This window comes from Haliotis rufescens, unplaced genomic scaffold (assembly GCF_023055435.1).
Source record: "Haliotis rufescens isolate VD_foot unplaced genomic scaffold, xgHalRufe1.0.p SCAF_8, whole genome shotgun sequence".
Taxonomy (NCBI): Eukaryota; Metazoa; Mollusca; class Gastropoda; order Lepetellida; family Haliotidae; genus Haliotis; species Haliotis rufescens.
In genome coordinates this window covers 1,362,186-1,378,857 of record NW_025964372.1, presented here as the reverse complement: position 1 = coordinate 1,378,857, position 16,672 = coordinate 1,362,186, and the positions used below count along the sequence as shown (strand labels likewise).

Genomic DNA, 16,672 nt, shown 5'->3' with positions numbered 1-16,672 from the left:
GAAATGATATATAAGACCCTCAAGTAACTATTCATAGCATGCACCAGCACATGATAGAATGGACATTTGTAAAACACCAGATCGCTTGTCACACCTGTCGTTCTCTAAAAATCCGTTAAAAACGTAAAAGCTGTCACATCAATTAAAATAACTGAGTATTCTTTTCTTTGGTTTAGAGTTTTGAGCGAAAACGTTGAAGCCCCGATGCAGTATCGATTCTTTGTGCAGATGTGTTGAAATGGCAACAGTTCATTTGGAGTCAGCTGACAACAGTCGTCACAATGTCGAGACACGAGTGAAAGGAATATTTTCTACTCGTTTCATACATTAGATGAACGGCGAGGATAACTGACATGCTGTTTGCAGTCTTGGCGCGCCATACCGAAAAAGTAGGTTCGGTTCCCAACACGGGAACAATGTGTGGCGTTCATTCTCGACGTACCATAGTCTTAAACTATACACGCCCACTGCAACTCATGGGACAAAACAGAAGTGTACATATTTGCTTTGTGTTCTCACTCTAGCTTACACTTCGACCCATATGCATCCTACTGAGAAAATATGTTACGTTTTTGTCAATGAGATTTCTGTGGATTGGTATACGTTATATTAGTTCATGGCTGTATGTGGCGGCCATAGTGAGTTTCACGCTCTGTTACATATGCAGCGCAGGTGGTCCGTGACAAAAGGGGAAATCGATAGCGTATTGTAACATCTGGGATATGTACGTTCAATATGGCCTATACAAGTACCTGCAGTGTGTACTAGACACGGGTAATGGACACACTGAGACATAAACTAGGATTTGGGCAATCTGTGGGTCAATCCATATGTGTCAGGAAATAACAAGGTATTGCTTGTTGCTCATATGCACTTACCCACGTGTTAAGGGGTTTTGTGTCATCACAAACAGACCCCTATTCCTATTCATGCATTATGCTGGAGGAATACTTAACATTAACTGATGTACCAGTGTAGGGCGTACAGTTAATGTAGGATTTGTTATGCACGATACGAATACAGTTGAAGAGGCGTGGTTTTTACCACTCACGGGTGTACCTCTCCTCGTGGCAGGGTCATATTTTCTTCATGGCAGATGATAATCCATCTAAACGGTTTTGAGATTAATGACCCATGCTTACTTCAATTCTGTTTGCTCAACACTGTGTGTCAAAATATTTCTGTCTAATACAAGTCACTTCAGTTCAGACTGTAATCAACTACCGTGCGTCAAAGTCGTCAGCAAACTTAAGGACAGTCTTAAATCATTTAGCTGTTTGTGTCATACAAAAAAGTCCTAATGATCAGACAAATTAACTTTCGCCACTAAGAACTCCTCTATTCGTAACAGAGGTGGTGTCCAGATAGTCATCTGAACATGTTTAATAGCTCTAATAGTTTGCTTTAAGACAAGAAGCGATAATGATAAACGTTCACTCGTCACGCCCAAAAATCTTGATTCCCAAAATATGCACAATGAGTGATGACCAGTTTTGGTTACCCCTGTCATGATCTTGCTAGTGTACTGCGAACATTGCAGTGAGACTATATTTCTTCAGTCAAGCTTGGGACAGTATCCTATTTGAGGAAATGACTTACGATCCTGAGTCTCTCCAGTTCTTCGTTGAGTCTCTGGATGGTGGCCCTGTCGCGCTGTCGCTCCTTGTCCATGGAGTCATTGGATCGCCTGAGCATGCTTATCTCGCTTTCCATCTCCGACATCTGCTGGTTCAGCTTGTCGATGATCTCCTTGTCTTGGACGCGCCATCTCTTGGCCTCGTCTAGTCTGCAAGGTAACAGAAGAAGGTCAGTCTAGATCTGGTAAATCAGCTTACACTGCACTAATCTCACAGAAGAGGCCTTTGCTTTTGCATTCTCCTCCCGAGAACCATTCATGTATGGTTCATCAACACGTGTGTATTCAACACCCCATCGTACAGTAGTAGCAGTATCGGATCTATGGTTGCATCAAAACACATAGCAGTGTGACAAAGAATGCAAATAAAATACAATAGACTACGGTTATAACGAACTCGAGGGGACCACTAATTTTAGTTCGTTATAACCATAGTTCGTTATAAGCATACATACATCATATATACAACAAATGGTCGGGAGTAAAAATAAGTTCGTTATATCCATCAGTTCGTTATAAGCGTGTTCGTTATAAACGTAGTTTACTGTACAATGAACTTTATAAAACAATTTCACTAAAGATCCAAATGTTTCTCAAGTGCAACTTTAGTTTGGATTGTGGTGTGTTAATGTATTGCACAGGATGCAAGTGTACATTTGTAGCAGCAGGATGGGTATATATTTTGTATTAATGTGCAAAATAACACATATGCAAAAACGACATAACAACGAGGCTTCAAACAGAAATACATGAAAAGGTGTTTTTTATATTAAAAAGTGATGTTCATATATGGATGTGGGATTTTATTGAACCATGAACCGATTATTATATCACGAGTGTTCAATTGTTCCAAGTAAAACGTCAATAAAACTTGACATGCATGGCACCAAAGGTACAATGATTTCATCATAAATAAGGAAATGAATGACCCGGTATTGTATTCGCTAGGCCATAAATCGAACTGGTATTGTATGATCAACTTTCGCATGCCACATAAACCATTAGAATTATTGATTGAGTTTGATTACCACAAGAAAATATGAGCGAAATGGTAGATAGCATTATAAAACATTTATACCTCCTGAGAACAGAATGCAGTGTGCGTGTCAAATTATATTTCTCTCAGTAAGTGAGACGTTTGAAAATATTCTTTTCCATTTGCGATTAAACTGATATTCATATCGAGCATGGCGGTTTTTGGGTAAAACCGAACCATATGATATATATATATGCATGGTGTGTGAGAATGATCAATAGTTCTAAGTTTGTTGAGGATTTGCTTGTGATGATGCCATAGGTTCTTATATTAATGGTCATGGGTATGTATTGACTGAATCAGGAAGCGACAGGTGTTACTGATTGGATTGGTATGTATCCGGAAACACTAGTATTCAGGACATCGTTAACATTCAAATTCCAACACACGGAATGTATGTTCCACGTAACATCTTATACATTTGAATTATTTCCATTTTTCAATGAATTCATATACATTTGTATTCCGGTTTCACTATCGCAATGTCTGGGTCATCGTCACCTTGTGCTTGACCTTTGAGAATGTACTTTAGGTTTCAGGGCAACCTACCGTTTCAACAAGTCAGACATATCGACCGACTCTGAAGAGAGGGCCTTGTGTTTGCTATACGTGACTCCGTGTACTTAGCTCTATCCCGCGACACTTCTCCGTAACCGACACAATGACAAGTTGACCCGTCACGTCGCAGCAAATTCACATAGCTTGGTTAATTGGAAAAATCATTTTGACTTGAACGAATAACTGGGTAAGACAGGGAAGTTTCAGTGATGACTTAAGGTTCATGTTACGTTGCGGAGTGAGTGAGTGAGCTGCTTTTAATAGTATTCCAGTTATATCGCGGCGTGCCAGCTTAATGTGGGAGGACAGCCCCAAGTGATCCAGATCTCAGACGTTTACCACTTCGGTGAAACCCACGAGCACGGGTATGGTGCTGACAAATCTAGAAACATGATCGGGACGAAGTGGGATTCGAACTCACGATCATAAGTTTCTGACATGCCTCAACTCTGCTCAGTGGGGCCTTAGACGACAAAACCATCTGTGCTCTCTACGTTGCGTAGTACATACATGGTTCATGCAATAAAACAACGTGTCCTTGACCTCGATTTATGTGAAAACAGATTCAATTAACGACGTAAGAAACCTTTTAACGCCTTATAAAGCGCCAAATTTTCAAAACTGGTTTGGACATCGTACATTATTCACACTTGTCTACTGTGGCTTGCTGTATTCTTAAAACATGAAGTAGGTCTGTTTGGCAATGTCGTATTCATGTATAGCTGATTGGCATAATACACTTATCACCGTATATATGAGGGAACAAATTTCATTTACGCTGACAACTTAACGTGTGACAACGTCTGGCAGGAATGGATGTTTCACAAGTAACGCCAAGTAGCTGAGTCAATTTGTTACGGTGTATGGAAATCGTTCAATAAATCTTCAATTTCATCACCATGGTCTAGCCAAGTTCAATTTGCCTCAGGAACAATCTATACTTCATTTCATCTGTGTAAAGAAGCTGCTGTGGTATTATCGCTTAGACTTGGCCTACGTTCAAGACATATACATGCACAAGAGGCTTAGTCGTGGGACTTGGAGATAGGATTGATTCGACATCCATCAAGCGGAAAAAAACAGTATAGATTATCTTGTGTATTGCACTGGGATTACCTTGCCCAAGAGTCGATGGAAATACATAGTTCCAGAAATACCTCAAACGTGTTCTTTGTCGCAAGTGATCATTAAGTAATCGTTACAGTATCAGTATGGTCTGAGGTTTAAAGAAACCCTACTCAATCTTTTCTGAGGCTAGAGGTGAGGTGAAACGGGGTTTAACGTCGCGTCAAGATTATTGCACTTAGCGTGTGTGTGTGTGTGTGTGTGTGTGTGTGTGTGTGTGTGTGTGTGTGTGTGTGCTTGTCCGGACTGATGCCGATTTATAGTGCCAACCCACTAAGCTACCATTCATTTTAACATGAATACCCCACTCCGAGCCGAACAGTCCTTGTTTAGCCCTTTAATGCCGAGCGCCATACAGGGTAACAACAAGTACTATCTTTTAACGTTTTAGGAATGACGCGGCCGGGGATCGAACCTCGGGCTCTACAACTAGACCACGGAGGCGGTCCTCTCGAGGATAGAAGCCAAAACTTATATATATATTTCATCACTGACTTCATCTCTAACGCGGCGCCATTGTGTCAGTTTCTAGAGGGACGCTGCTCTAATCGTAGATACATCCTAACACGGGATTCCGATAGCAATCTATAGTGTCTGAAAGTATAATAATAAAAAATGAAGGGAAATTTATGACAGCCACGAGTTTCTTTGGAATGTGCTGTTTGGGTAGTTTAACCACCTTTGACTACTTGTGTTGAATTAAATTTACAATGTCTCGATTGGAATGAACATTAAAATATATAACTCGTCGTCACAAAAAATGTACTTGTGTTTGGATTAAATTCCAAGCTGTGCATACATTGTCATTACTGATAACGCGAATACCACTTGACATATATCCCTTTTCAATGAGATGTAGTCAACTACCCACCGCAAAGCTGACAATGGCTATCACGACGTGTTTACTGTGTCAACATCTTGTTACGGCGGCGGTCAAGAACAGATCTACAAATGAAAGTGTTAAAGGACATGGTCTTCAAATTTTGGGGGACGTCCCAGTTTTATTGACCCAAGGCGAACAAAACAACTGGCTTGTAATCCACAAGCGATGGTCTGTTTATCAATAATGACCACCACACCGTGCCATCTCTCATTTATGAAGTTGACCATAGGTAGATACACTGCATTTGGAGAACGATGCTATTTGAGGTGAGGTGAGGTGAAATTGGGATAGACGTCGCGTACACGGTTGCATTTTTATAGCGACGTGCATGCACGTGTGTGTGTGTATGGCTGCTTGTTCTAGTCCGATTTTATAGTGTAAGCTAACTAGGGTACCATGTCGCAGTTTAACAAGAATACCCCACTCAGACACAGTATACTGACTCCGAGCCGATCAGTCCTTGTTTTAGCCCCTTAATGCCGAGCGCCAGACAGGGTAACAACAAGTACCATCTTGTATCGTCTTTTGGTATGACGCGGCCGGGGATCAAACTCCGGGCGGACGCTCTCCGGTCACACGCACGCACACACACACACACACACACGCACGCACGCGCGCGCGCACGCACACACACACGCACGCACGCGCACGTCGTGTATGCACGTCGCTATATACTCTTGGACGCGACGTTAAACTCCATTTCACCTCCCCTCACCCAAACGCAATGCTTGGTATACTCCTTGGCGTTATGCCTGCTAAGCAATTAACTTAATATAAAGAGTACCCGCTGTACTATATATTATTCAGCAAGCGTGTTAGAACGGTACGACTACTGTATCGTAAGAATCAATATTGAGGTGACATTACGTAGGTACAAACTTAACCTGCTTCGCGTGAAAGACGCTATTTGAAATACTGCTGACACAGCAAATTCATCAGAGCATTCATAGTTCTCACATCAGTGATTGATAGGTATTCATTTGGATTTTATTGTTCTGTAGTGAGAGACACGCAACGTCTACGTAAGGTCTTACATACTGTTTACGTCACTGGGCACTGACCAGTGACAGGCGCTTGACCTGTGATCCATCAGCCGTGACCACTTCAGAGGTGTCCTTTTGCCCCCGGGTCGATGGTATAGCAATCTATCTTCGTAACCTTTTGTATTGATCTCTACCCGATGACACTGCAGACACAACCGTCTGGCTTTGTCTCGTTAACAGACAGCTCATAATCCAATGTACGACCAATTTCTGTTGCATCTCTAGGCTTTGAATTTCATATCGCACACATTGTTATTCATATCATTGCCACGTTAGAAATATTTACACCACAATATCTTGACAGCGAGTTGGCTGGTGTTAATTCCATGTATGTATTGGTAACACAACAGGGTTTGTCTGACTGTGATTTAGACAGGAAGCAGTACCTTTCGGATATGAATTTTGAAAATCATTTGCGTTCTCGTCACGTTGTGTTCTCTATGCATAAAGTTCCCTATACCCAAATTGGAATCATTTTTCAAATTATTATTTTTTGTTGTATTTTGTTTGCATATTTAAGTTAATGTGAGACATTATTTACAGTTTATTATAACACAATGGAGACTGATGGAGGTATGACTGTGATGTCGATGATTGACTGTATGCTCAGAGCTGACTGTGGTATTATGCTTGACTGTGAATGTGATATCATGCTTGACTGTGAATGTGATGTCATGTTTGACTGTGAATGTGACATAATGCTTGACTGTGAATGTGACATAATGCTCGACTGTGAACGTGACATTATGCTCAATTGTGAATGCGGTATTATGCTTGACTGTGAATGTGATATCATGCTTGACTGTGAATGTGATATCATGCTTGATTGTGACTGTCAGCACAACTAATGTCGTGTTGACACGCAACAAACGCTCTCGATAGCCCTGTATACGATGTATCGATTATTTCACTTCTGTATATCGTCGATGAAGGCTGGTCATAAGCAGCCCATGTTATCACTGGCAGTGTCGATTTCAGATGAGTCAGTCCACATCAACCCCACTATCCGTGTCGCAGTGACCTGGTTCGTGCAGCAAGACTATCTTGATGTATGGTTGGAGTGATTAATCACTGGGGTGGAAATTTATGTTCAAAAGCCAGGGGTCATATTCACTAGTGACAACGGGCGTTAGCTGTGTTTGCTGTACCAGTCAATCAGGCGAGCAGTGTTTCACGACACAGAATATGTATAACCATAGGGTTGTTTTTATCATTGTCGATAGTCGCGTGTGTGTTGCGTATGACGCTGTGAAGTTGAAGAGTAAAGTTGAATACAATACGTTAATCCTCCTGTGAAGATCCGGGAAAGAATTGGGTTTCAGGAACTTATGCTGGCGGTAAAAGGCGACTATTCTTGTCATAAAACTAACGGGATCGGGTGGTCGGGCTCACTGACTTGGTTGATGCATGTCATTGATCCCAATTGCGTGGATCGATGCTCATGATGTCAATCACTGGATTGTCGGGTACAGACTCGATTTTTTACAGACCGCCGTCATATAGCTGGAATATTGCTGAATGTGGCGTTAAACAACAAACAAACAAACAAACGTTAATCCTGTCTTCATTCAACGACGTCACCCAAAAACATAAACATTATCACATTGGTGCATCACCTGTCAGTGAATGTATGTAATGTTTCACTGATTATAGTAAAATGTAGCAACATGACACTGGGACTCAGACACCAACTTGTTGCCAATGTTGAAACCTAAGTGAAGATAGCTGTAGTGTTGTTGCTTTTCGTTGATGTTATTAAATATGTCGGGAGTGGGGGAGTATAAGTTTAGCACTGTAACAGCATCACACTGTCACTGCATAAATTATATATGGGAATCGAACCCGAATCGACGGCGTGACGAGTCACCACCCTAACCACTAGACTACCCCACCAACCCTTTAGTCAGTCAGATTGGTTTTAATTGAATACACAATACCAGTGTGGCGTGATGGAACTATTTCAAGACCTACCTCGCAAACAGGTTAGCAAAGCTTTTATCAATTGTGGCAGACGACAATGAATGACGTCACACAACCAAGCAGACGACAATGAATGACGTAACACAATCAAGCAGACGACAAAATAGAATAAGATAAACACATTGTCGAAGGGACTCAACGACCCTGAATCCTTGTGTGGAGGCGTATTCAGCAAATAAAACAGAGATAGCCCAGCGTTGAAACGTTCCGCTGACTACAGGCAGGTACTGAACAGCGTCTGTACATTGCACTGATGCGCTGCAGCGATGCACACGCCCGGATGCTGCTCAATGCAGTCAGCTCACTATGGCGTCGTTACAGACTGCAGGCTACACGGAATGAACAGAAGAATGTCAACTATTTACATCTGCACGGGGCAGAAGATGCAACGTCAGCGTCCTTTAGCACGTTGTTTTTCTAGCATCGTATGTATAAAATACGTCACTACTGCGATACACTTTGTACAAATAATTATTTTTGTGTGAGTGGGTGAATGATGTTTTACGCCGTTTTAGCAAAACATCAGCAATTTGTTATATTAGTCATGTTGGAAATTGAACCTCGCCTGACGAGCCAACGCTTAAGTAACATGGCCGGGGAGAATGGGTGAACGAAGTAGTGTGTCCTTGAAACGTAAGTGTGCGCTTTTATAAACATCCGCTGTCGTCTACCATGCCACAAATTGTATATCAACGAATCAGCTATCAGTAATTCATTTCAAAAGGTTATTTCTATATTGATAAGTCGCGGATCCGACACTTTTATTTCATCTTTTACAGTTTTGTTTTTCATGTCTGTTCATCGACTCCAGAAAAGTGTCATGCTTGTCAACGTGTTCAGAGCTGTTGCGTTTCTTCTTTTGTTGCGTCTTGTCTCGGTTCCGAGTCATATTTCACCCCGGTGAACCCAGGTGAGCTGTTTGCAAGCACAAGTGCTTCCTTGCCTCGTAAACATTTCGAAAGCACGGCATAAGCAATGATTGATAAATAAAACGCGACACGATATGACTTCAATCCACTTAAGGACAGGATGGCTCAATTTCAAGGTTACACACTCTATTGAGTAGGAACTGCTATAAACATCGAAGGTGATCGCTTGGTTCAACATATCTGACAACATGTTTAGTGGTACAATTATGTATTGATGTACATGTGATCACTTTAATCATTATATTCAGACGCTATGTTCTTCCAACACTGACCCCATTTGATATGTTAATGAATTAAATGCGTTTTACAAATAATATCAATGTTGAATTTAAGAAATATACTCTTTACACCAAAGTTGAATTACAGCATACTAATAATACCCCAGTTTAATTAAAGACAATAATCAAATTATACCACAGCTTCATTAAAGACAATAATCTGATTATACCATGAATGAATTATAAAGACAATATCCAATTATACCACAGTTGAATTGCAGTCAGAAAAACAATTACACCACAGTTAAATATGTATATCAATATATTAACTATACCACGGTGAGACAATGTCATAAGTTGAAGGGCCTGTTATAGCTTCCTGTTGAATTGGGACAATGACACTCAAATATTTTACATCTTGTGTTTCTGTCAATACATATAGGTGTAAGAGAATCGCCTTGGCGTACTCCAGCGATAACATTTCTTGTACAAAGTGGTTCGTATACGTATGGCTTTATGTGCGTGATCCTAATATATATGTAAGCTGGCAGCTCTATATTCATCGAGTACGTGACCTAGCAGTTGTATGCCGGGGCTCTGGCTCAATCCCGCTAAATTGTTTGCGTTATTGTGAATGGCTCCCCAAACTACATGACGCCCCCGGTAAAATAGTATAGATCGGGGGCGCTTTGCCTGAATGCGTACATAGTTGTTAGAATTTAAGGCAAACAACAGCGTTTTCACAATTGTGAGTGGCATTCTCAATAACATGCTCTTTTAATTAGAAATATTAAGTCTTGAAATAATCATTATCTTGACATAAACAGCTGAACGTTTGCTTTCACAGAAACAGTAAACTGTACAGTGACACCTCGTTAACCAGGACAGTACTGTTCCTAACGTAATCGCAAGAGGGTTAAATATCCTGATTAACGAATCATTTCTCAGAATTATGATGATATAAATATAGATAGACGTTCCCAATACTACTGTCGGATGCGAGGGTTCTGTTTAACGAGGGTCCGGATTAAGGAGGTGTCACTGTTTATTGTATTTAATCATCCATTTCTTAGTTTAAAATTATTTCATTCGGATACAGCACCCTTGAGTTTGATCCAAGTTAAAACTGTTCTTCAATTTAGACCCTTACGTAAAAGAACATGAATCTTACTGAAGACCCGAGGGCCACCATCACGTGACATGTTACAAGTTACTCGAGCTAACAACCCAGCCTTGTACCATGATTAAGTCAATAGTCTCACATTATGAGCGCCCTTCTTATCTAAATCCTTTAAGACACACTTTAGTGCGTTATTGGATATAAAGATATATAATGTCGTCAATGGTGTGATAGAACTCAAACATTGCATACATCGTTTAAGTATCCATGTGCAGTGTTAATCAAAGAAGCGCTACCATGCCTGATCTGCATATGATTCATTAGAGTGAGTTTGCTGAAGAGACTATGCGTGACTGTAGTAGCAATATATTGATCACAGAGCAATTCTTTCACTTGATTTAGGAAAAGCTTGTGATTAACCCCGAAAAAGATGTTATTCTTCCTTACTTTCAAACAACATGACACTAGCCCTCATTCCGAACGTTCAATTTATGGAGTCACTGAAAATTCCAAAAGTGAAAGACATTTTAAATAGCATACTTAAATAGTTTACAAAAAATTGATTTATTTCGATTGGATTTATTTGTTTTGGTTTGTTATGGGTTGCGTCAGATTAGTTTTGTCTTTTTAGTATATTTTATATATTGCCCAAATTTTGAAAGAATTGTTGTTTTCTGGAAATAGATAATTCATGGTTTAAATAGGCTGGTAGGTTGTATTGGTTCAGAATATATCTAATTCCGTAGACATATCGTCATGTGATATTTGCTGTAAAGGTGTACACCACTACAAACTGTCTTGAACAAGAATAGCCTATGTTTGTCATAACAAGAACAGCTCGGGCGATACCGTACGTACGAAGTCCTTTGAAAGTGCTTGCGGGTCAAATATAGGTCTGAATGAGGCCTGAATGAGCCGGCAGAATATAATGTCTATCCCCAGGCAAATATTGACACTTTCGGGGATAGTCACACATGCTGAAGAACTGTACCTAGGTATGAGCATACATGTTTGAGAGACGGAAGGGGAGCCTCTGTAAAGATGGTGTGCCGCATTGTGAAGGTGATATTAACCTGATTCAGCAGATACAGCTACATCATGGTATAAGCATCATCACTAGTGATGTCAGTTGTAGATGTGTTACATGTTTCTGTTTGATGGTGTGGATGACACATGTTTCTGTTTGATGGTGTGGATGACACATGTTTCTGTTTGATGGTGTGGATGACACATGTTTCTGTTTGATGGTGTGGATGACACATGGACATGTTTGATGGTGTGGATGACACATGGACATGTTTGATGGTGTGGATGACACATGGACATGTTTGATGGTGTGGATGACACATGGACATGTTTGATGGTGTGGATGACACATGGACATGTTTGATGGTGTGGATGACACATGGACATGTTTGATGGTGTGGATGACACATGGACATGTTTGATGGTGTGGATGACACATGGAGATGTTTGATGGTGTGGATGACACATGGACATGTTTGATGGTGTGGATGACACATGGACATGTTTGATGGTGTGGATGACACATGGAGATGTTTGATGGTGTGGATGACACATGGACATGTTTGATGGTGTGGATGACGCATGGACATGTTTGATGGTGTGGATGACGCATGGACATGTTTGATGGTGTGGATGACACATGGAGATGTTTGATGGTGTGGATGACACATGGACATGTTTGATTGTGTGGATGACACATGGACATGTTTGATGGTGTGGATGGCACATGGACATGTTTGATGGTGTGGATGACGCATGGACATGTTTGATAGTGTGGATGGCACATGGACATGTTTGATGGTGTGGATGACACATGGACATGTTTGATTGTGTGGATGACACATGGACATGTTTGATGGTGTGGATGACACATGGACATGTTTGATGGTGTGGATGACACATGGAGATGTACCGAACAAAACAGTTAAGCATCATAAATACTTTGGGGGATTTTGTTTGACGTGAAGACTGAGCACACACTTTCTTAAAAATATCCCCAAACAAATTCATTTGAATTGTTTCGTTCATTATATAATATTACCGACCATGTGTTAATTGGTGCGTCAGTATAATCAGTGTAGTGTCCTGGTTCTATGAGATTCCCACGTAAAACATACCAGACACAAAGGGATTGAACTGTTCACATGAAGGAAGTTATCATGAGGCTACTTCGAGATAACACTCTTTCGAAAAAACGAGTTCGATAACAAATAAACCTCAAAATAAATATGCATGATACGGAGCGTAAATAATCTACAATAACTTTACCGTTAGCAAATACCCCTCGTTAAATTGTTATGATAATGTCAAAACGATTTGGATATTTCGCTACGGGACTATTAGTATTGTCCTTGCTATAGAAAGAGAAAAGAAGTACACCCAGGCCTACAAGGAGCTGTCTGCAGTTGCGATACGAGGTAAAATGCTAACGACAATGTCACTGAATGTCAAGGGCCTTGTAAAAATCTTGCTACGAGTGGGAGGTGAACAGTGACAAGAATAAATTTCACAGGTGACATATACCGCCGACATATTTTTAGCCTCTCTCAACAGGACGTCGTTTGTCGGGTTTATAATAGCTGGGCGAGACAGCGTTCATGGGCATGGTTACTGTACAAACAGCGTTGCCCCTGTGCTGGGATTAACTGCTGTACAGGTAGCCTGAACGATATAATGCTGAAAATACTAACTGAAGCAGCGTATGGCAATTGTACATGGTGATGCATTAAAATTCATTATAACGAGTTCTCTTAACTCGAAGGTTGACACAAAGAAATCCAATACGTCAACGCCAACGTCAACGATTAATTTCGAATATCTGCCAAAACAGATTCCATAATGATATAAATTATATAAATGGATTAGTGAATCAGTGATGATAGCAGGTGTTCATCAAAAAGAATGTTCATTTAAAAAGGATGTGACAGTGAATAAGAAGAAGCGAAAAAAGCTTCATGTAACGTAAGGACAGAGTAACAGGTTTCAAGAAGGAACGTCAGTTGTTCGCCAATAAAGACAAGACATTTTATAGATGACAACTTCTATATTGTATTATGATGCAACGTTTCGGTATAGATTCTTATACTGTCAAGCAACACTGTCAAGCAACACTCTTGCTTGACAACGGTATAAGGATCTATGCCGAAACGTCGCATCATAATAGAATAAATAAGTTGCCATTCATAAACTATCTTGTCTATACTGTTACTTGCCAACTTCTAATAATGCCAATATAACAGTTGATTGCTCTCCAATTGACATAAAAGGTCAAATATCAAACACTGATTGAAATACTAAAATAATATACGTGTCTGTATATATTATTATCTGAGTCAAAAATCCCTTTCTATGGAGTAATTATTGTAATATGAAAGAATCGGGTGTACTTTAACTTCTTTTAGTAGTATATATCATATTTTCATTACTTTACATTTTCAACTCAACAATTGCAGAAGCATTAGCTGTTTCGGACTTTCCAAAACGAAAGGAGTAGGTCCTATTTCAATTGCTGAATATGGTTTAACATGGGCTATGGAGACAAGTAGAAGTTATCAACAGACGAGAGAGTAAGACCCAAAAAATTAAAAACATAAAAATCGCAACAAAACACTAACTGGACGTGAGTGGAATATGATTGTGACGAAAAGACAAAGAAAAGAAATAGGATATTTTGCAAAAACATGAACCTTACAAGAACGGAACCAGAAGCTAAATTGAATTACCTTGCTCGAATTGTACTAACCTATCTCTGAATTAAATCAAACAAAATTACATGGTTCTCAAGTGCTAGAGAGAGAAGAGCAGCGTGTCTTCTGTGTCGGTAATTGAAGCAAGCCAGTAGCAAATCTGATTCCTCGATGTTCCCAGATGAAGGTCATTCCTACTTGCGGATGAGGCCCACCAGCAACGTTACCAGCAGCCTGGCATCCTCTCCTGGGTAACAGTTGTCTCAAGTAATGCAGGTCACGTGACCCCTTCTCCACCCCCGGGGCCCCACTGTTCTGGCATAAACTAGTGTTCTACATTGACGCGGCTTATAGACCCTGGGGTGAGAGACCAACAGTGATGAATTCAAATAAGGTTCTCCAGCTAACTGGATTACTGCCATCGTGCTTGTTTTGTGCAATGTCTGTTCCGTTGGTATAAAGGATGTAAGACCAATCTTCTTTTATAATAAATACATAACACGTGGAACATGTACCTCATTTCAAACAAGGGGGCACGGGTGGCCCAGTCGTCTAAGGCGCCGCGATTCGCTGTGCAGAGTTGCGTCCCCTGGACACGCCAGAAACCTATGATTGTGGGTTCGAATCCCGGTTCGCCCCGATTATGTTTCTAGGTTTGTCAGCACCATACCCGTGCTCGTGGGTTTCACCGAAGTGGTAAACGTCTGGGGCCTGCAACACTTCAGGCTTTCCTCCCACATTAAGCTGACACGCCGGGATATAACTGGGATAATGTTAAAAGCGGCGTTAAACCCATTCACTCACACAATCACTCATTTCAAACAACCGTTATATTGCGTTTGTTGTCATCACCAGCTATTGTTCATACCTGATCATAGCATGTCTTATTCAGCGACATGTGTTCAGTTCAATCTATGTTGCTTAGCAATATTTAATAATTCATCCCAAAGACGGTATCGTGACGGCAATGTTATGTGTAACTGTGGCAAGGGGACGATGTAGACTGAACACAACATGGGCGATGAGGAACAAAAGGAACATCACTTGATCTTTTCAGTCAAAGTATTGCTTAGCTTTTCCATATAGTGATCCGCATGACAAAGTCGGAATTGACTCGGCTCTCAACAGAGATTTCTTATATGGAAACAGTTTTATCATTTTTTTTAACATACTTGTTGCATCTGTAGGATTTTGAGCTTTTCTTTATTTGCCTTGGATAAAAATACTTTTATTAAAATATTAAAATATTTTAATCAATATAAAGAGTCAGTTATTGAATGCACTCGTTATTGAATTATGTGTTTTCCCATATGCGACCTTCTCAAAGCACATGATCTGCAAGGCACAGGTAATATACACTTCAAAATTACAACGTTGTCAAGACGTTCCAAGGCTGAAAGCACTTACTGAAACACTTCAAGCTTAAGATCCTAAACACAACTATGATCCCCGCACAAACACATCACAACGAATAACCATTTCTTGTTTGTTTCATTTACAGCAACAATCAAATATTAATGTATATTTTCTTTTGCGCGCAGTTTATATACGGTTTGTCATAAATATCCAGGACAAGGCAAAGCTCTGCTTGTAAAGTGTTATGGGCCGGCTATAGGATTAGGTCTTTTACTGTTACACGGAAGGAAACCATTTCTTCTGCAAGTTTACGAGTTGTCATCGGCAACAAACCTGAAGACCCTCATTATGATGAATATTTAAACATTTTAGCAGGACTTGAAAGTCTCGCCAGACAAGGGTCTTCACGCCCTTCGGGAACAATGCTTATTTAATAATACTTCAAAAACAGTTCCTTGTACATGTCTCGGTGAATTAGAATGGTCTTTCTGCGACACCATGACACCTACACTCTGTTAAATAATATAGAATGAGCTTGATATGGAGCTGCGCTGGGACAGTTTCACCCGACCAAAGTCTTAGTGAATAATGATTATTCAGCAAAATATCCAAAAGGGTCTGCAATGCTAATGTTTCGATGTAATTGGCTTTTGTTGTGCTAGAAATTACATGTATTTCAACCCGTGTCAATTTACGACCACATTTCAATTACAGTCCACGAACTGTTAAATTAGACGATAATTAATAGGGACTAGGGAATGGCAGCCATAGAACAGACTCAATCAAAATAAGCGACAGGATATTACTCCGATACCTGACTATTGGAGACGCCGCTATTGGTTCATTATGAAAAGCGACACCAAATTTCCGGCAAATTTCTCAAGGGAGCGAGAGAGCGTAAACTGTATAACACCTTGACCCTCCACCTCGAGGCCCGACCCGTACACATTCCCAAGCATCCGGAAAGGCAGAACAAGACTGGACTTGTAGGAGACCGAATGGCGGATGGCGTGTTAACCCACTGAACATAAACAGTCGTGTATATAATTAAAACGTACCTCCTGTTATTGAATAA

At 40.4% G+C, this 16,672-nt stretch overlaps 1 protein-coding gene across 4 annotated transcripts in view; it reads right to left on the bottom strand.

Annotated features, from left to right (window-relative positions):
• The window catches only part of LOC124121291 (70 kDa neurofilament protein-like), a 45,429-nt gene that overhangs the window by 18,165 nt on the left and 10,592 nt on the right, over positions 1 to 16,672 (bottom strand). For all 4 annotated transcript variants that reach the window (XM_046484271.2, XM_046484269.2, XM_046484272.2 and 1 more), the window contains exon 2: positions 1,600 to 1,786. In XM_046484271.2, the coding sequence (XP_046340227.1) occupies positions 1,600 to 1,786 (187 nt within the window). The remainder of the gene's footprint in view (positions 1 to 1,599; positions 1,787 to 16,672) is intronic.